Source organism: Xenopus laevis, chromosome 5L, assembly GCF_017654675.1.
Source record: "Xenopus laevis strain J_2021 chromosome 5L, Xenopus_laevis_v10.1, whole genome shotgun sequence".
NCBI classification, from domain to species: domain Eukaryota; kingdom Metazoa; phylum Chordata; class Amphibia; order Anura; family Pipidae; genus Xenopus; species Xenopus laevis.
In genome coordinates, this window is record NC_054379.1 from 26,575,073 (window position 1) to 26,597,519 (window position 22,447).

The 22,447-nt window shown below is 39.6% G+C and overlaps 1 protein-coding gene across 2 annotated transcripts in view; it reads right to left on the reverse strand.

Annotated features, from left to right (window-relative positions):
• Nucleotides 1–22,447, reverse strand: part of esf1.L (ESF1 nucleolar pre-rRNA processing protein homolog L homeolog) — a 35,885-nt gene that overhangs the window by 12,862 nt on the left and 576 nt on the right. For both annotated transcript variants that reach the window (XM_018262798.2, XM_018262797.2), the window contains exons 2-9: nucleotides 20,350–20,936; nucleotides 18,978–19,315; nucleotides 16,372–16,485; nucleotides 15,666–15,766; nucleotides 12,980–13,132; nucleotides 12,395–12,509; nucleotides 10,932–11,073; nucleotides 9,340–9,489 (exon numbers count right to left, since the gene is read on the reverse strand). In XM_018262798.2, coding sequence (XP_018118287.1) covers nucleotides 9,340–9,489; nucleotides 10,932–11,073; nucleotides 12,395–12,509; nucleotides 12,980–13,132; nucleotides 15,666–15,766; nucleotides 16,372–16,485; nucleotides 18,978–19,315; nucleotides 20,350–20,893 — 1,657 coding nt within the window. In that variant the 5' untranslated portion in view covers nucleotides 20,894–20,936. The remainder of the gene's footprint in view (nucleotides 1–9,339; nucleotides 9,490–10,931; nucleotides 11,074–12,394; nucleotides 12,510–12,979; nucleotides 13,133–15,665; nucleotides 15,767–16,371; nucleotides 16,486–18,977; nucleotides 19,316–20,349; nucleotides 20,937–22,447) is intronic.

Here is a 22,447-nt window from a genome sequence, read left to right on the forward strand (position 1 = left end):
ACTACTGCAGATTATATAAACAAGCTGCTGTGTAGCCATGGGGGCAGCCATTCAAGCACAGTATACACAGTCAATTGCAGGTAAGTTCTAAAGAATCCCATTGTATACTACAGAGCTTATCTGTTATCTGCTGTGTATCCTGTGCCTTTTCTCCTTTTTCAATTTTGAATGGCTGCCCCCATGGCTACACAGCAGCTTGTTTATATAAACTATAGTAGTGTTTCTGAACCAAATACACCAGCTGTACCAGTGTAGCTCAACAGTACATTTTAATTTCATTACTTTAAGCCGCTTCCACTTTTAAGGGTTACAGTTTCTTTAAATTATGGCTGAATGGCCAATACACCAATGTTCTCCCATATCTGTGGGCTGGGTATATCTGAGGACCCTGACCAATGGTTGGGCTCTCCAAGGGGGGTTTTTACATAGATAAAACGGCTTGAAAAAAGACAAAGTCCATCACGTTCAACCACTCCAAATGAAAACCCAGCATCCACACACACACCCCCTTCCATACTTTCACATAAATTCTATATACCCATACCTATACTAACTATAGAGCTTAGTATCACAATAGCCATTGACATTATGTCTGTCCAAGAAATCATCCAAGCCCCACTTAAAGGCATTAACAGAATCATCACAACATCACCCGGCAGTGCATTCCACAACCTCACTGTGAAAATTATAGAGTCAGCCATTTTTTTCAACCGCTTTTCCCAAGCCAAGCTCCAATATCAAAATATCTGCAAGTCTGGGGCAGTCACTGGTCAGTAGCCCAGGAGTATAAATCGCCCTATGAAGGCCTGACTGATACATAATTTCTATACATATATGTAACACAGATCATCTCCTCTAAAGATTTGCAGGAGGTTACACCAGGCATATTCTAATGGTACTACGGTACCTCCCCAAAATCCCGGTTATCCTTCATAACTCTTTACTTTAAACCCCGCTTTTCCACTTTGAATCGAGACAGTTTAGTCTATTTTCATTTTGGCACTATAAAAAGTGGACTTATTCCACAAGTTGGGTTCATAAATCAGTTCAGTAGAAGCCTATGGGAACCTTGCTCAACTCGAGAAGAATTTTCTTGGGCGTCTTTTGTGCTCTCGAAGGAAACGTGTCAAAAAATAAATCCAGGAAATAGACTTTCACTAAACTTTATTTTCCTATAAATGTTTAGGAACGTTGTCCCTCAGCGTAGGAGCCAAATGTAATAGGCAAACTCTTATATAGAGGCAAGACATATTCTCAACCCATTAATAACTTACAGGGTTGGCTTGCTGCAATGGCTCCAAGAACAATGGACATTACACCAGTGAAACCACCCAACAGGGAAAACTCACACTTGGAATTCTAAACAGCAGACCATGGGTAGTTGTTCATTTATTGTCTTAACTAAAGCTATAAGGATTTTTCAGTAATATATACATGCTTTTCTTGCATTTGATGGCTTCTCTAATCTCAAGCACTTCGCAGTCTCTCTCTCTCTTTATTTATATATTAGAAATGAGCTTTTAGATTTTGCCAATATATTTAATTGGCAGATCTTTTGCAGCGGCTCATTTAGCAAAGAAGATGGAAATAAGCTGTGCAAGGCAAAGAAAATCAATGACATTTTGATTACCTGTGTAAAACAGAGAAGCTTTCAGAGTCAAAAGTTAATGAACCATTTTTTAGGTTTTTATTTTGGATTTGATTTTTCTAACATATCATGTAATTGGCAAACGTTTTCAGGCCAACATGATTTTAAGGGGTCGTTAGCATTTTTTTGCCCACACGAGGGGCCTTTTAAACACCATTGTGCTCAACCAGAGAACAGCTCTCCCACCCCTGAGGAACGTTTCTGCAAAACTCACTGTATGGCATCCGTTATCCGGAAACCCTTTATCCAGAAAGCTACACTTTACGGAATGGCCATCTCCCATAAACTCCATTTTAGTCAAATAATCTGCATTTTTAAAAATGATTTTCTTCGTAAAACACTGAACTATATAGACAGACATCGCTAGTTTTAAATGTGTAGTGGAGTCACGAAGTCACTAATCACACTCACTAAGGGGCAGATTTATTCTGTGCTGTAAAAAACGGCGGAATGATTCGCCAGAATGATTCGCCACACATCAACGTATAAAAAACAAAAAAAGGCATAAAAATAGCGTAATTTTTTTCCGTGCATTTTCTTTGAGCAAATTCCGCCAAAACTTACTTACAAAGGCCTGAAGCAGTGTAAAATAACAGCGGCAAATCTGGGGTTCACATGGCGTAAAAAAAAAAACACACCTTGTTAAATCCACCATTTACTTTACACAACTTTTCACACCCTTTATTTGGCAAATTTTGTTTTACATAGTATAATAAATAGACCCCTAAGTTGTTTCCGATTGTAGGACAAACCTATGCCTGCCAACAGACTCTTCTATTCACCAGAATAGGACACCCAGTTTAGCAGAAAAGCTCATGTTTAGGGGGTTCTGAGTCAGTCTAGTGCCCTAACCCCCACACAAAATGATACTCAACTAGGTTAGAAATTGCTACAAACTGGTTAATGCCAAGGGCCAAGCTGCCATTTATAATCAGGGTTGCCACCTTAAAGGGATCCTGTCATCGGAAAACATGTTTTTTTCAAAACACATCAGTTAATAGTGCTACTCCAGCAGACTTCTACACTGAAATCCATTTCTCAAAAGAGCAAACAGATTTTTATATTCAATTTTGAAATCTGACATGGAGTGAGACATTTTGTCAATTTCCCAGCTGCCCCTGGTCATGTGACTTGTGCCTGCAGAGAAATGCTTTCTGGCAGGCTGCTGTTTTTCCTTCTCAATGTAACTGAATGTGTCTCAGTGAGACATGGGTTTTTACTATTGAGTGTTGTTCTTAGATCTACCAGGCAGCTGTTATCTTGTGTTAGGGAGCTGTTATCTGGTTACCTTCCCATTGTTCTTTTGTTTGGCTGCTGGAGGGGAAAAAGGGAGGGGGTGATATCACTCTAACTTGCAGTACAGCAGTAAAGAGTGATTGAAGTTTATCAGAGCACAGGTCACATGACTTGGGGCAGCTGGGAAATTGACAATATGTCTAGCCCCATGTCAGATTTCAAAACTGAATATAAAAAAAATCTGTTTGCTCATTTGAGAAATGGATTTCAGTGCAGAATTCTAATGGAGCAGCACTATTAACGGATTTGTTTTGAAAAAAATGTTTTTTCCCATGACAGTATCCCTTTAACGACCCATGTGGTGGAGGTGGGACAGAGGGTGCGCTATGATGCCAATGGGGGCGGAGCTGGGACATTGGTAGCCAAAGGGGAGGCAGAATCAGAGAGAGAAGGATTAAAAGAGATAATGAGATAGATGGAGGGGGAGTCGGGGTGTGGCTATAATGCAAATGGGGGTCGGAGCTAGGGTTGCCACTTTTTCTGGAAAAAAATACAGGCCTTCCTATATATTTACGTTTTTTCCGTATTAATAAAATTGGGATCAACCGGCATTTTTACCGGCCAGGTGGCAACCCTATTGGTAGCCAAAGAGGAGGCAGAATCAGGGAGAGAAGGATTAAAAGAGATAATGGCTGAAGGGGAGTCGAGGGTGGAACAGGGGCAGGCCAGAGGCAAAACAAATAGGTTTTACAAATTTATTGGCAAGTACATAGAGGGTAAATTTGTAATACCTGCCCGACCCTGCCACTGGCTGGGGTTACCTGCCAGCGAAATACCGGCAAGGTGGCAACTCTATTTATAATAAGCCCAGTCTCAACACAACCCCTACATGCCTCACCTGAAACATCATGCAGAACACAACAAAGTATAGGTATGGGACCTGTTATCCAGAATGCTTGGGACATGTTTTCCATATAAGTGGTCTTAATTTGGATCTCCAAATCTTAACTCCCTTAAAAAATAATTTAAACCCAACAGGCTAGTTTTGCTTCCAATAACAATTAATTATATCTCAGTTGGGATACAGTACGAGGTACTGTTTTATGATTACAGAGAAAAAGGAAATAATTTTTACAAATTTGGATTATATGGATAAAATGGAGTCTATGGGAGATTAGCTTTCTGTTATTTGGAGCTGTCCGGATAACAGGTTTCCGGATAACAGATCCGATAACTGTATTAAACACAGTTCTTTTGTTGGTAATACAGAAATGTCTGAATTAGAAAAACATTTGTGTACGGATGATTCAGGGGACCCATGCAGTTGTGGAGATTCTCTCTTGTGGAGATTACCTTCCCATAACGGGTTTCCGGATAATGGTTCACATACTGCATTTAATAGAGTTCTTTTGTCGCATTAGGAATACAGAAATATCTGAATTCATATACGTAAGGATGATTTAGGGGACCCATGCAGTTGTGAAGATTCTCTCTTGTGGAGATGACCTTCCTGTAATTGAGAATTTTTTGGATAACGGGTTTCCGGATAACAGATCCTATACCTGCACAAACCAATGCACAACTATTTCCACTTAATGTGTGGTCTCCAAGTTCCCCTAAAAAGCATTTAGTTGCAGAAGTTGGCTGCACATTTTAATTTAAGGTCTCCAGGCTAATCCTTAAGGGGGAAGAAGTTTCCTGAATTAACGAGAATACCTAAACGATGCAATTTATGGCTTATTTGCCGAGTCTCATCATATTGCCTGTAAATGTTCATTTTACATTGAGCAGCGATGCAGGCTGACGGATCAAAGTGCTCCAGAGGAACTTTTCATTCCTCCTTTGGAGGTGCAATTATCAGTCCACGACTTACACCCAATTCTCTCTGGTGTCCTATTATCAAGCCTCTTTTCCAAGAGGGGAAAAAAAGAGAAAACTATGATTATATTAGAGTTTCCTGTACTGTCAACAGTGAGAGAGGCTTGATGTCAGGCACTGGGTAATGTTGAGGGATACTTCCTCTGCTTTTAACATTTGAAGACGCATGACTGCCCAGGGAAAGTTCATAATTGGATACACCAATCCCACAAGGTTCCCAAAATAGACCATGTAATGCTAATCCATGCTCTGTACACAAAGTCAACTAGAGCTCACCAGCGACCTTTGTGCAATTCCCAAATCAGCCATGTGCGGATGGTTAAATGGAGAAAAGACTGTTTTTTTTTTTTGTTTTTTTTAAACAAAATTGACAAAATGTCAAACTTTTTTTTTCTGCAGCAAAGCTTTGTTTAATACAGGTATAGGACCGGTTATCCAGAACGCTTAGGGACTGGGGTTTTCCAGATAACGGATCTTTCCATAATTTGGATCTACATTCCTGAAATCTAATAGAAAATTGTGTAAACATTAACTAAACCCAATAGCCTGGTTTTGCTTCCAATAAGGATTAATTATATCTTAATTTGGATCAAGTACAAGCTACTGTTTTATTATTACAGAGAAAAGGGAAATCATTTTTAAAAATTTGGATTATTTGGTTAAAATGGAGTCTATGGGAGACCGCCTTTCCGTAATTCCGGATAGCAGATCCCATACTGTATTAAATAGTTAGAGTGAAGGAGTGCCACTCAAACACATATGCCTTGGTAGTTCGGCATGACATATCATGCAGCAAGGGCCCAGAGCATTAAAGATACAGCCCTCCATGACCCTTTCACTGACCAACAGACAATGTTGTTATTATTGTTAAACGGAATGTTTCACCTTTAAAGGAAAACTATACCCCCCAAACAGCATATTGCATAAAACAGCTCTAATGTTAAAATCCTGCTTCATGTAAATAAAGCATTTTCATAATAATATACTTTTCTAGTAGTATGTGCCACTGGGTAATCATAAATAGAAAACTGCCCTTTTAAAAAAATAAGGGCCGCCCCCTGGGATCGTACAATTCACTGTGCACACAAACATACCAACAAACCATTCTTAGGTCACATGGGCCTATTAACAGACAGAGTTCTGTCTTTTACTTCCAAACTTCTTCCTGTTACAGTTAGAGCTGCAGTATTTCTGGTCAGGTGATCTCTGAGACAGCACACAGACCATCACAAAATGGTGGTTCAAGGCAAAAGATATAAAAGGGCAATATTTACTGGAAAAATATATTCCAGTTTGGTAAGATTCTTTAATATGCCACTTAATACATTATAAACTATCTGTTGCTTAAGTATTAATTTTGGGGGTATAGTTTTCCTTTAAGGTAACTTTTATTACATTAAAGAACGGCAAATTCTAAGCAACTTTTTCAATTGGTTTTCATTATTTATTATTTATAGTTTTATAATTATTTGCCTTTTTCTTCTGATACTTTGCAGCTTTCAAATGGGCGTCGCGGACTCCCTTCTTAAAACCAAATGCTCTGTAAGGCTACAAATGTATTTTTTTTGTTACCGTACTTTTTATTACTGATCCTTCTATTCAGGCCTCTCTTCTATTCATATTCCAGTCTCTTATTCAAATCAGTGCATGATTGCTGCGGTAATTTGGACCCTAGTTACCAGATTGTTTAAGATGCAAATTGAAGAGCTGCTGAATAAAAAGTTAAATAGCCTTTAATAATAAAAAATGAAAACCAATTGCAAAGTGTCTCAGAATATCACTCTCTACATCATACTAAAAGTTATCTCAAAGGTAAAAAACCCCTTTAAAGGTGATATGGCCCTTTCTGTATCTTATCCTACCCCCTGTATTCTGTTCCACGTCAGTGTGGATACACACAGAACCAATGATAGAAGTAATTATTCAGCAGGAGGTTATTATGGTTACTTCCAAACAAATTCTTTTATTTTTAAAACTAACATTTTAGGATTTATTAAAACTGGAGACTCCATCTCAGGATTACTTAATTATAGAAATAACTAAACTATAGACATTTTCAGTCCAATGCCAGCGCAAAATGACAATTTTCAGTTCTTTTCTAACCTGTGTGTATTGTGTGTTCTAATAAATGCATGTTTACATCCCCCAATTAGTGCATAGGTCATATTTGTACTAGGGGCAATTACAGCAAATATTACATGGCCTGTATATGTCGGCACAGGACGAATCAACATTCACAGTGAGATCATCTGTTTCTGAAAGGGTAAACAATTTATAAAATCCAAGCAAATTATCCCCAAAAGTCTTGTTAACGAGACATCATATTGATAGAATATACTTATTTTAAGCTGAAAATGGCAAAAAGGTGATATTTAATGGCAAGCAGGGTTTTCAGCAGAAATAGGTGAATTTCATTATGATAGGACCAATTAACCAGAATCCCGCTATACTGAAATATCCTAATTATGGGAAGGCCGTCTCCCATACACTCTAAAAAATAATTCTGTCATTTTTTTTCTCTGTAATAATAAAACAGTATTTGGTACAGGTATAGGATCTGTTTTCCAGAATGCACCAGACCTGGGATTTTCCGGATAACAGATATTTCTGTAATTTGGTTCTTCATACCTTAAATCTACTAGAAAATAACAAAAACAATAGGCTGGTTTTGTTTCCAATAAGAAATAATTATATCTTAGTCTGGCTTAAAGAGATGCTGACACCAGAAAATAACTTTTTTTTTTATATCTAACATATTATTGTCTTTGCATTCGATTTATAATTTTGCCATAAAAATATTTGGCAGATGCTTTTACATTACCTTTCTTACCCCCATGTTCCTCTATGAGGGGGCTGCCATATTTGTGCAGCAGGAGTCTGTTAGAATTAGAATCTCTAACTGTCAGGCTAAAAAGGGACAGTCAGGTTGGCAAAACAGTCAGGTTTAGGAACTTCAAGTAACAATTACTTACAAAAACAGAACTATCAGTGAAAAATGATCAACATGACCTATAGGTAACTTTTAATGTAGATTAATAGTTTGAAAAGAAAATTTTTATTGTCAGTATCATTTTAAGTAGAAACTACTGTTTTATTATTACAGAGACAAATCAAATCATTTTTAAAAATTTGGATTAAATGGATTCTATGGGAGATGGCCATTCTGTAATTCGCAGCTCTCTGGTTAACGGATCCCATACCTGTACTTGAAAAATTGTGCGTTTCGGCACCAAAATCTGCAGAGTATGTTTGTGATGTATCTGACATAAGGTTTCCGGACCCGAACACAGAAGAGAATTCTGCTAGTGGTCGGAAGTTGAAATCGGCCTGGGGATATCAGCAGGCTGATTTCTGCCGGCCCGTCTGGCCCTAGCCTAACCAGAAAACCCAAGCATTCTGGATAACAGATCCCATACCTATATAAATTAAGCTGCATATTCAACTGATGAGATCTACACAAACAGGAGTTATTCAGTAAATAGAAACGGTTGACCATTCTACTAACCTATAGCAACTGTTCAGCAGTTAGTTACAGGCACAGTGCAATTAGAATGTTGAAAGCAAATGTCTGATTGGCTACAGGGCCTTTGCAAAACTTTACTCTATGGTATTACATAGCCAACCAACATGCCTTAAATTGGTTCTCATTAGTTACACACAGTAAAGGGGAACTGGTCATCAAATTTAGCTCAACCCTTGGCCAGCAGCTGCCAAACCCACTTTATAACTGTGCAGTTAGAGAGCGGGTACTTGGACTTTTTCACAGCCAGTAATGCGTTTAGGGAATGGGCAAAGGATCAAAAATGGAAAGTGGGAGTTTAGTTCTCCTTTAAATGCTATGGCAAAAACATAACAGTATTTATTTCCTAACAAATATTCCACAAATGAGTTAGGAATGCATCAGTTGCGTAGCTGATAGCGAGCATTAACCAAAAGCAGAGTTAAGGTGGCCATACATGGATAGATCCGCTCGTTTGGCGATGGATCCGCTCGTTTGAGGTGGGCAATATCGGGCTGATCCGATCGTGGGCCCTAGGGCCCAACGATCGGATCCTAGCGTTCGCAAACGGGCGGTCGGATCACGGGACCGCATCAACGAACAGATGCGGCGCGATCCAACAGGATTTTTAATCCCATCCGATCGAGATCTGGCCGACTTTCGGCCAGATCTTGATCGGGGAAGCCCGTCGGGCTCGGTCTGTCGGCAGCTTTTATCGGCCCGTGTATGGCCACCTTTAATAGCAAGAATATCTGCCAATATAAAATGCTTGCATGGATAAATGTGCACTAGTGACATGCACTCAGATGTATGCGTGTCTGTGCATGTGTCCAAGCATGTGAAACGAGAATCCTGGCTTTATTTGGAAGATGACAGCGACACTCGGTGGTGACTTTTTTGAATGACACCCTAGAAGTGTGCTTTGTAAACCATACAATACTGATGCAAGAAAACCTACGAATTTGGTGGGGCATCGTTATCCACAAAAATGGGACAAAAAAAGAAAGCTTTCTTGAGGAAGATAACCGGGTATGAATGAAATATACAGTATATTTGATATATACACAGACATACATACCAGGAACCCATTTAATTTCCATCTCCATATCATTGTCCTCCTTTTTGTCCTTATTGTTTATGCTTTTCAGCAGCTCCCTGTAACGGGTTATTTGCTCCTCGTCATCCTTTGAGCTCTTCTTGGACTTTGTGTCTTCGTTCTCTCCCATATCTGGTCAGGGACACAAAGAGAATCAAATGGAATAGGAGCTAAGTGTGAAAAAGCATCGACACTGGATGTGCTACTACCGATGGAATACCGAATGTACTAAAGTGCTGTTTCTATAGAAAATAAATTATTCACAAAGGTTTTGCCGGGGAAAGAAGGGATATTGGATCAACGCAATAAAGGGGAACTCCCACAATAAAGGGGAACTCCATAACAACATTGCTGGCATAATGAAAGAAAATGGCACTCATTGTAACGTAACTTCACAGTTGACCTGCAATGTGTCTGTGACTAGGGATGCACCGAATCCAGGATTCAGTTCGGGATTCGGCCTAATCCTTCTGCCCAGTTGAACCGAATCTGAACCCTAATTTGCATGTGCAAATTAGGCTTCGGAATCGGTTCAGCCGGGCAGAAGGATTAGGCCGAATCCTCGAACCAAACCCTAATTTGCATGTGCAAATTATGGGAGGGGAGGGAAGTCGTGTGACTTTTTGGCACAAAACAAGGAAGTAAAAAATGCTTTCCTTTTCGGTTCGGTATTTGGTTGAATCCTTTGCGAAGGATTCAGGGTTTTGGCTGAATCCAAAATAGTAAATTCGGTGCATCCCTATTTGTGACTATTGATGAATTCCTATCATTGCTTCGACGATTGGTCTGCATGACAGCAAAAGAGGCAGCAATTAGCAAAGAGTCTATTTGTAGCCCAGTGAGGCGCCTTAAACAAGGCTAAGTAATTCTGTTGTTCAAATATTTTATTGGATTTTACACAAACTAAGTAATTCTGTAGTACCAGTCTCTCTGTAGTGAGTTAATACAGACTAGGCGACAATACCTGGGTGAGGCAAGCTTCATTGCTACAGACGAACCATATGTTACTCTTGGCATTCGTTTCACTTGTAAGTACAGGTATGGGACCTGTTATCCAGAATGCTTGGGACCTGGGGTTTTCGGATAAGGGGTCTATCGGAAATTTGGATCTTCATACCTCAATTCTACTAGAAAATTATGTAAACATTAAATAACCCCAATAGGCTGGTTTTGCTTCCAATAAGGATTAATTATATCTTAGTTGGGATCAAGTACAAGCTACTGTTTTATTATTACAGAAAAAAAGGAAATCATTTAAAAAAATCTGGATAAAATGGGAGTCTATGCGAGATGGCCTTCCCATAATTCAGAGCTTTCTGGATAACAGATCACATACTGTAACAATAACACTATAAGGCTGACAGCACCCCTAATATAAATGGCAAACACTGCTAATTAAAAAGAAGCTATTTATATACCAGCTGATCCAGTATATATATAAAAAAGTATTTAGTTCATATGTTTAATCACTTGTCTCAATGGTTCAGAATACAAACCAGTGGCTTCCTGTTTAACCTTAACTCAGGAAAGGCTGGAACTAAATATTATGTGCGTAAAGGAAAGGTAAAACCTACCTGGATCACTGTCCTCCTCCTCCTCTTCACTAGATGATGCTAAGTAAGCCTGAAAATCCATGTCCAGTATCTCGGTCTTTTTAAACGGTCTGTTCAGAGTGGTTATTCTGTCGTGGTCTGTCTCATCCCAGGTGATTTCTACCTTTATACACATGGCAGTAAAACACAAATACAGACATAAATTCTTACACAGCCCAAAACTGGCTACACCAGCTACTCACTTGTAAGCAGTATTATATTGGCCTCACTAGCGCCACCTTAAATCATCATTTTTTTCTATCACTGTCCAGACAGGGGGTTATGTATCAAAGGTTGAATTCTAGACTTTTTTATACCTCGAATGAACTCAGAACTCGAATGGTTTCTTATTTAAGAAAAAAACTCAAAATAAAAAAAACTGAAATCAGCGAGTCCAGGGTTAACAACCATAAAACTCCAATTGATCGAGTTTTGGTCAGGAAAAAACTTGAATCGCTTGAGTTTTTGGGCAAAATACTTGAACATCGTGAAGGCTATTAACATGGTTCAAGGGACCTCTGTCATTGACTTCCACATGACCTCGAGAGGTTTTAGATATTTTCAGATTCAAACTATTTCCAGGGTCGGGGTATAATAAATCTCAAAAGATTTGAGGGTTTTTTTTTTACCTGAAAATGTGAATTTTGACCAAAAAATTTTTCCTGGAAAACACAACTCAAACCTTAATGGCAGACACACCTGGTCAGATTCGGAGGGATTAGTCGCCCGGCGACAAATCTCCTCTTCTTCTGGGCGACTTATCTTCCCAAACTTCTTTCCCACCAGCTAGAATGAAAATCTCTGGTGGGATGGCAATCAGAGCACTTCGTTTTCCGAAGTTGCCCGAAGTTTCCTCGTGAGGCAACTTCGAACGACTTCGGAAAACGAAGGCTAGACTGAAAAACACCAGCAGAAAGGCAGAGGAAGGCAGCTTGGGGAGATTAGTCGCCCCAAAGAATAGGAGATTTGTCGCCGGGCGACGAATCTCCCCGAATCTGACCGTGTGTCTCTGCCCTAATAAATCTGCTCGAAGTATTACACTATGTTATCTTTCCACTCCATGAACATACAGGCAGGATATTGCTTTCTGATAAAATCGATCATAGTGTGTGTGAATAGGAACCTACAATTGCAAGCTTCACTGGGGCAGGGATTGATGTAAATCATGTATAATCCTTGTAAAAGGAAATCAGCACTATACTACTACTACTACTACTACTACTTCTAATAATAATAATTTAATACATTCAAGAATACAGACCCCTATTCCCTTTGCAAACCAAACAAGTAGCCCTAATAAACATTAGGGCCTAGGTGATGTTTTTAAGGTAAAGGAAGAAAATCGAAGTAGACTGTGCGTAAGTTCATATGAGATACAGTTCCAAAAAAAACTGCATGTCCGACTCCATGGATACGATCTGGTATAAACAGACATGAGCCAGTACCTTGGATGTGGCCACAGCAGCAGTGGTAAAAAGCTTGGGTTTGTAAGCAGACAGGTCAACATCAACGGCAGAGTCTTTGGGCTCATCACTAAACTGCACATCATTAGGGATAAACCTGCAAGGCAGCAAAAGGAGAATTCTGTTATCTGGAAACCCCATAGACTCCATTCTAATCAAATAATCCAGATTTTTAAAATTGATTTCCTTTATCTCAGTAATAAAAACACAGAACCTTGTCCTTGATCCCTAACTAAGATATAATTAATCCTTATTGGAGGCAAAACAATCCTATTGGGTTTATTTAATGTTTACATGATTTTCTAGTAGACTTTAGGTATAAAGATCCAAATTACAGAAAGATCCCTTATTCGGAAAACCCCAGGTCCAGAGCATTCTGGATAACAGGTCCTATAAATGTACATACTAGTGAGAGGTATACAATGGAAAATGTGTGTGATACACGGACAATGGGGACACTCCGAGGAAAAGCGATATTTATTATAAACAATGCTTCTAAGCAACTCCACCCCAATCTACATGACCTTTGTTATCCATAGCTTAGAAATATCACCATTTAGCTTTTACCTCAGATCCACAAAGGAACAGCTGCTTTCAAACTCCAGACCATCGCATTCTTCATAGATTTTATTGGCTGTCTCCAGAGTGTCGCATTCTACCACGGCATAGAAGTACTTCAGTCGTTTAAACTGGTATTCCCTCAGTTTTTCCTTAAGATTCCTAAAATAAATGAAATCAACTTTATAGCATTTTAAGTATTTTTTAAAAAAGTCGCTCCACTATGGCACGGCACATGCATGCTTGTGGCCGACCGGGTTGCCTAAGCACCTGGTCTAGTGATGTGCGGGCCAGCCCGAAACCTGTGGGTCAGGTATGTCCGGGCTAGCAACTGCAAAAGATATTAGGGTCGCCCACAACTTCACGGTGCCGGCTTTTAGCTTCCAGCCCATCGATTTATAACTCGCACCTGCCCCGCCCCTTTTGTGGCATTGCTGCAGGGCGGGTCTATAAATAGAGGGGACAGTGTTCCGGGCCAGGTTCGGGTTGAGAGGGGGCGGGTGCAGGTTGAGGAAAACTCGACCCACACATCACTAGCCTGGGTGGCTTGGCCCAGCCTTGATATAAATATTATACATTATATCTCAAACAGGACGATATAAAACATAAAGGCCGTGATTTTCTTCTGTACGACAGTTCCATTTGTACAATATAGGAATGTAATCATTCATTTACTTTTAAGAATGTGTTAGGAGAATGGTGGGTAGCACCTTCCATTGATTGAGATACTGTATGTAAACAGGTAAGTGGTGTGCAGGGTCAAATGATCTATAGAAAGATCAGAAGAAAGCATGAACCATAGATTTGCACCCTACCACTGACGGAATGTAGAGAGTTAGATTGTAGCTTGATTGATGGTATCAATTAGTACAATTTCATCTCATAATAAGCAAAGTTTGGTTAAATCATGTGGTTATGGCGAAGTCAGTGTAATAGGGATGATAATCACCCCCCGTACACATTCTTAGGTATTGAAATAATGCCAAGAAACATGGTTTGTGTAGAGTGTTAGCATTGATTCTTAATGTGCTTGGAATTCAGCACCACTGATTTAATATACACGCTTCAATTCGCCCATTGTACTTGTAATATCGCCCACACAGTAATACAAATGCACTTTGAATAATATACAGCGGGGTTCGCCGCACCGATCTCTTACTGTGCTGGAATTGAGTAACCCTGATTACGCCCACACAGTTCCTTTAGTGTTCCTTCCAGGTCTCTTCAGCCTTTTTGTGGCGCGTGAACTACTGGGATTCCAATGCGTTTAGGATCAAACACCTTGGATTCCACCCGCACTGAACTGTAAATATACCATTAAAAACTAGTTGCACCCTCATAGTGCTTCTAGTGTGTGCGTCAGCAGGTACTATAGAGGGAGGTTTCTAGGTCTCTGTAGGTACAGACTCTGCCTCTTACCGGCGCATGATCCACCCGCTTCCTCCCGCACTAACCCTTCCACCCATACACCAATCAATTGCTCACGGACAGTCTCCCTGCCTAATAGATTTAAAAAGTACAGGAGCGCCTGACACGCGTTTCGATTGCTTGTGCGCGAGCTTTGCCAAAGGCTAATGGTGTAATCCACGGTGCTGAAATTCAAGCACACTACTAAGGGTAGGACTCGACGACGCGATTGGAGCCGACACTTCGCAATGCGACTAAACACCTGCGACATGTCGGATGTTCTAAAGAAAACTGAAGGAGAAATCACAGGTAACAACTAAATTTATCCGACTGTCCAGATGAAAATGCAGCGCACCTGTTCAATACCTAAGAATGCGTACAGGCGGTGATTATTATCCCTATTACACTGATTTTGCCATAACCACATGATTTAACCAAACTTCTTTTATGAGATTATTAGGAGATGAAATTGTACTAATTGATACCATCAATCAAGCTACAATCTAACTCTCTACATTCCGTCTACAAGCTGATGACCTTTGAGTCGGGACAGCTTTCTCCTCCGAATCTCCTTTTAATTGACTTTCAATATTGGTATTTATTTTAAAATGGTTAGAATTAAAGGTTAGGTTTTATCCTAATTCCATGGTGGGAATTCAGACGATACAGTGGGAGGGTGCAAATCTATGGGTCATGATTTCTCTCTTCTGATCTTACTTTTAAGAATGTGCTGCATGTTTCCTACTAAATCACACAAGACACTGTAGGCCCCTCTGCTAGAAGGAACATGTTTGATTGTGTGCAGAAATATTCTGTATGTGGCTGCTGAGCTGCACAAGAACTCATGCTACACGGCATCATTATTTAGATGGGGGTCCAGTTCACCCCAGTTTTGCAATAAAATAAATTGACTTGACTAATTGACAATCATACAGATATATCTATGCAAATCCATGCAAATAATGTTGAAAAGCTTTCATATGAACAACAAACAAGAAGTGTTAAAACAATTAGACCTGTTCTCTTCTTTATGCCCCACTGTCAATATAAAACATGTACAAGGCACTGCCCTGGCTACGGATTTTTTTTCTTTTTTTAATGCACCAGCAGCAGTAGGTAGAGAGGAAAAGTGTAACGGGAGGCAAGATAAACACAATTATAACACACTGAAAAGCCATATAATATGCATTATGCCAATCATTTTTAACACCTATGAAATTTGAAACCCACAGGGAACTTTTTTTCTGGTTTTGCTGTCAACAGAGAACATAAGGTGCAACAAACTTACCCCTGCTCATCTGCAACATCTTCAGAAACATTCTTAAGTTCCTGGGGGCCGTGAAGTTCTTCTTCCTTCAGTCTCTCTTTCCCATATTCTGAAGGGTAGATCTGAAAGATTAAGAAAATGGGCAAAGGTCTCTCCAGTACCTGCCTGCTACATAATACAGGTATCAAAACACAGAACAGTACAATGCTGTGCTGACAGTTACCCCATTCTCTAAGCCAGGGATCCCCAACCTTTTGAACCCGTGAGCATCGTTCAGAAGTAAAAGGAGTTTGGGAGCAACACAAGCATGAAAAATGTTCTTGACCTGCCAAATAAGGGCTGTGATTGGCCATTTGGTAGCCCCTATGTGGATTGTTAACCTACAAGACAGACTTTATGTTGCGTTATTCAGCATAGGAAACTATTTAGCTGTGTAGTGAAAAGTCATTGGCTAGATGTTCATACCTGCACCTCTACCTGGCACAATAGTTTGGGAAGGTTAACAGCCATTGGTGGACAGGAGGCATCAATCACCCTGTATGGACTCACCATTAAAGTTGAAATTGTAGGCAAAATTTCTTAACCTACTGTCGGAAATGTATCACAGTAATATAAGTATATCCAGAGGATGTAAAACTGCATTATCCTCTTTCCACAACTACTGTCCCATTAAAAGGAGTGTATAGATCAATATGGCACAGCAGATATATATATATATTGGCCTTACCTTTACGGAGAATATGATGCCCCCTTTTGGTTTGAACGAATTAAACAAGGCAAGCAGGTCTTTAGCTTTCAATCTATCCCAGTCCATGTTACAAACAGCTAACCGGTTGGTGACCTTGAGACAAAAAGTAATATAAAGTAGCAATTAAAATACATTTGTAGCCTTACAGAGCATTTGTTTTTAAGGTGAGGTCAGTGACCCCCATTTGAAAATGGGAAAGAGTCAGAAGAAGGAGGCGAATTATTCAAAAAACTATAAAAAATAAAAAAGAAATGTTGCTTAGAACTGGTCACTCTATAACATACTAAAAGTTAACTTAAAGGTGAACCACACCATTAAGGTTTTATAATTGTCAGTATTATTTTTCAGGTTCTGAAATCTGACCCAAAGCTTCGGCAAAAGGAATATTTGTAATGTTGTGTAATTAATTAAAAAAATAATGTCAAATTGATGACATTTCCATACCAAAAGGCTCCTGCTGTGTTTAAAAGAGCACACGGCAGAGTTAAGCCACAATTTCATTCAACATTTTACGCTTCAATCAACTTGGCAAGGTCCACTGAAGAGTACAGCAGGGAAGTCAAGTAATCTTGTATAGTAACCAATATATTTTTAAAAATTGCATAGAGACTATGGTAGCTATTATAAATTATATGAACTATGACAGCTAAATATGATTTTTTTGAAAGCACAAAAAATGGGATGTGTAAAAAAAGTATAGGACCTGGTATCCAGACCTGGGGTTTTCTGGATAACGGATCTTTCCATAATTTTGATCTCCATACCTAAAGTCTACTAGAAAATTATTCAACCATTAAATAAACCCAAACAAGCTGGTTTTGCTTCCAATAAGGATTAATTATATCTTAGTTGGGACAAGGTAGTTTTTTATTATTACAAAGAAAAGGGAAATGGTTTAAAAAAAAATGTGAATTGTTTGATTAAAAAGGAGTCTATGGGAGACGGCTTTCCCGTATTTCTGAGCTTTCTGGATAACAGATTCCTTACCTGTACATATAAGTATGCAGCAGTGAAAGCAGGACTAAGTATCTGTGCTTAGTTACAATTTGCTACTTATAATAATGTTAGGAAAATGTATCGTGTAAGTGTTGTCATTTAGTCCCCCCTTGATAAGAAATTACATTTATTTGGTGCTGATGTCTATGCAAATTGCCTTGGCTGCAGCAAAGTGTCAGCTGATACTTCTATAAAATCAAGTATTGTGAGAACATGTGTTCTGTGCCAGGGACACTTTATTAAAAGAGAGGAAACCTCTGGGCCTGATGTGTCACCATAGGTTGTTGCGGTGTTTATACAAATAACCTGTAGGTGTCACTGTGTATTGTGCTTTATTTTACATGGTACTTTCTATACTGCTAAAGGTGTAGAGGTTCCTGCTAAATGGATGAGCAGAGCTGTTAAAGGGGTGATTCACCTTTAAGTTAACTTTAAGTTTGTTACAGAACGGCTAATGCTCATGGGCTTCTTCGTCTGACTCTTTCCAGCATTCAAATGGGGGTCATTGACCCCATCTAAAAACAAATTTGGCAAGTCAGAGAAACAATGATGCACATGAACACCAGCACTTTCATCTATAAGACCGTATAGCAGAGACTATTATGGGGTTATTTATCAAAGGTCGAATTTTAGAGCTACGTGAGCTTTTTTAGACCTCGAATTAACTCAACTCAAATGGTTTTTAATTTAAAAAAAAACTCAAATCAGCAAGTTCGGGGTCAACAACTCAAAAAAAAATTTTGTCTAAAAAAAAATCTCAAATTGATTGAGTTTTTGAGCAAAACCCTCCAAAAAAACCCTCTAACATCATGACGGCTATTAACATCTTTCAATGGTTTGACAGGATTTGGCTGGAGTATTTTCGGATTCTAGCTATTTCCAGGGTCAGAGGATAATAAATCTTGAAACATTTGAGTTTTTGTTTAAACTGAAAAATAGATTTTGACTCAAAAATAACCTCAAAAACACAACTCAAACATTAATTTCGAAAAGCTGAGATGTTGGGATGCAGTCAGAGTGGGGGCTGATGTGTAGAGTACAGCCAGGAGGCTTTCTCAAGTCAAAGATGGCCTTTGAATAACTGAGGGTCTGCAGATCAAGCAGGAGATAAGGGGGGAGGGGATTGGTCTGCATATGCAACTCTGATATCATAATAGTGTCCTGCATCCTAGGGGGACACTTTAAGACCACATTTTCTGTGTCCCCCATACATGGCATAAATATATTACTTCATTGTGGTCCCAACCAGACCAAACCCTAAGCCAGCAATGAAACAAAAATGTCCAAGATGGTAAATATATCACCCTTTTAATGGCCTGTGTCTAAAGACAAACTTTCATGTCTGTCCTGCATCTTTATGGCTTCTAATAATATGGATCAATAAAACCGACGCAACACTGCACATGTCAGGTCAGGTAAGAGATGCCTGTGAAAGATACGGTGCGACTGTCTCAAGGCAGATGTTTGGGAGTAACCAACTGCAGCACAATACAGATGATTTCGGTGGGCATATAGCAGGTCTGCCTTTCTTGAACTCTATAATCTGCTCTGCATTAACAAATAAGCACTACGTCTCAAGCAATAGTTACCTGGTCACCACGTGGTGCATCCTTGTCCAGTTCTCTCCAGTCATGTTCAATTTCAGGCTCCTTCTGGAGTAACTCATTGGTGTCATCTTCATCTTCGTCTTCATCTTCCGAGCTAGTTTCAATGTTTCCTTTTCCTCTGGCCAGATCAGGACCACTATCACTCTCCTCTTCATCCTCTTCTTGAGAACCTTCTTCATCTCCTTCAGATTCTTCCCCACTTTCATCATCAGATTTGGCCTCCTCACTCTCTGCATCACTCCCAAGGCTCTGCCCTTCAGAATCTTCACTGTCTGACAGGCTCTCTGATTCACTGTATCCTTCACTCTCGGCCTCATCTCCTGTGCATATAGATCAAAGATTCAGCATTCCCCTGTTTGCCCTTTATTTTTGTTTTTTTCCTTTCCCCATTTCTCCCCAACCTTTCAAGTACAGTATAATATATACGTGACAATGCCTCAAGATGTTGACTTTGACTCTTGTACTACTATTATATCACTGTGAATAATTAACAATTGTTTGAGCTGGCCTGTACCTCTATCACAAATCCAGGATTCGGTTCGGGATTCGGCCTCTCTCACCAGGAATCGGCTTCGGTCCGAATCCTTCAGCCCAGCCGAACCAAATCCCAATTAGCATATGCAAATTAGGGGTGGGAGGGAAATCGTGTGACTTTTTGTCACAAAACAAGGAAGTACAAAATGTTTTCTCCTTTCCACCCCTAATTTGAACATGCAAATTAGGATTCAGATTTGGTTCGGTATTCGGCCGAATCTATCACGAAGGATTCAGGGTTTTGGCTGAATACAAAATAGTGGATTTGGTGCATCCCTACATTTCAGAATTGTTTGCTTCTTTTAAGACAAAATAAAAAAGATTCATTCTGCACTTGCGGCCTACTTTACTATGTCCAAGATATTGACATGCAGAAGGTTTGAACTGAATTGGCATTTGTTCTACTTCCTGTTGTAAAATAGAAAGACAGAATAAATCACCTTGGAGTTCTATGACCTCTGTTAGAGCCCTTGACCTGCACCCCCTTGGCCACTAACATCCTTTTATTTTACAACAGAGGTCACATTTTTCATTCAACAATGGAGTACAAAATAAAATCACAAGCTCCCTAATTGGATTGCACAAAATATACTGTGCAGGGTATAAGAAAACATAGGGGGTTATTCCTGCTGGAGCTAAGGTTACTGCTGTGCATTTTCAGCTGGATAAGGCTGCCTTCCTGCTTTTTACTTTAGACCACAATTCCTCTTCTGAAAAAAAAAACACTGGCCAGAGGTAGTTACACTTAAAGTACCATAATCCATGATTATATATTTCTTCACTGATGTATATTGTATAGGATATAAAATATTCAACCAACCCAATTCTTCTTCCTCAGTCTGTGTCACGCTTTTGGCACTTGCTACTGATGTGATTTTAGTATCACTCCGGAGGATGTGTGTGTCCTTTTGCTTGCTTTGGATGAGTCCAGCCTTTCCCTTTCCTTTAAGACGTGGCTCACCTTCATCTCTGCTGCTTTCTTGTGTTGTACTTAACTTGCCATTTTTAGCCTTAGATTCCTTCGCTTTTGTTTTCCGAGGCTCACTTTCCAAATCTTTATGTGTTTTAGTTTTCCCTTTCTGCTTCACAGTTTTGGAGCTTGAGGGTCCCCTGTCCTTCTCACCCTCCTCATCAGAATCTGACAGGTCGTAGAATCGCTTCAGATCCTCAGTTGTGTTGTGGTTAATAGGCCGGCCCCTCTTATCGACGGTGTACTTGAGATTAAACTTCTTGTCGTGGAACATGCCTTGGAAACGTTTGTCAATTTTGATTTTCTTGTCTTTTTCAGGCATTTCCCAAAACCTGGGATCTTTTGTAACTCGGCTGAAGCGCTGGTCTGACGCAAGATTCGGTTTGGACGTCATCTTTGCAGATCTATTTTCTTCTCCAAATGCAATAAAACTGAACCTAAATAATATAAAGAACAAGCAGTTATTTACTTGCAGCTCACAGTTCTTCACCTAGCACCCTTAGTTTAATTAATGTCTAAAATATTCTTTAAAAAGAATGCAAACCCAAAAAAAAAACTTTTCATAACAAAAAAAATGTAATTCTTAGCAACCTTCCAATACACATTCATAAGAATGTCTGTAATTTTAGAATAAATGTATTTGCTATTGAAAGCAGTGTTGGTCTGTTAATTTCTATCCCATGCACTGTTGGCCCAGACTGTTGAAACAATGTAGCATTAATCACCTGATAACTGCCCTGCGAGGAAGCAGGCAAGGCACTGAATGGAGATAGTCAACTCTGCTCCAGCTGTTTCAATCAGAATCAGGAGTACAGAAAAAAACTGCTTTCAACTGATATTGACAGTTTTTAATTAAAGTATATTGGGAGAAAACTGCCTATATTAGGCACAATTTTATGTTTGGGTTCACGTCCCCTTTGATTCAGTTTTTGGTTAACATTTGGCACAAATGTCAATTTTGTTTTGTTTAATCATGCATTATTTCTATGTCAGAATGTAAGGGATCTGGCACTTGCAGGGCCCAGGGTATTTCATACTGTCTTACAGTTGCTGATAGCATTGGGGCTTAGGTTCATAATTTATCCATTTTCCTTTCACTTAAAGGAGACCTATAGGATAAATGAAAAAAAACTAATTTTGTAGGCAATTATAAGTAATATTTTGTGTTGCTTTTACATGGTGTTAAAATTAATATTATCTTTAAAAATAGCCCCTTTATTAGAGCTCCTTATAGATGTTCTCTGGTCCCTGTCTGTGTTTCAAATGAGGGGTTGGAGTGTCCTAACGGTCCCTGGCAGAAGTACAGTAGAAGGGGGAGCCAATCACAGCCCTGCAGTCACACAGGCACAGACAGGCTTCAGTTCCCTATCAGGTCCTGCTAGCTGCTGATTGGTTCCTGTCCTACAGTGCAGTGAGCTGAGAGCAGCCGGCTCCCCTGCACAGCCTGGGAATTCAGGGAGCAAGAAGTTGAAGAGAAGGGAGGGATTATTAGGGTTTTTGCAGAAATATTCAATAAATCAGCCTGAAACACTACTTTTTCAAGCACAATTCTTCTATATCTAAATGACTATAATGCACTGGTACTTTCTTAATTTATGCACAAAATGTCTCCTTGAGGGCAGAGACAGACTTGTTGCCCGGCTCTTCTTCGGGCGACTAATATCCCTGATCTGCCTCCCCGCCGGCTACAATCTAGATCACCAGCGGGATGGCACTCGGAGCGATTCGTTTTCCAAAGTCGCCCCCGAAGTTTCCTCCTGAGGCAACTTTAGGCGACTTCAGAAAACGAATCACTCGGAGTGCCATCCAGCCGGCAATTTAGATTCTAGCTGGTGGAGAGGCAGATGGGGGAGATTAGTTGGCAGAAGAAGAGACGATTTGTCTCCCGGAATCTTCTCGTCTGTCACTGCCCTTAAAGGGGCAGTACACCCCCTATTACAACACAAGT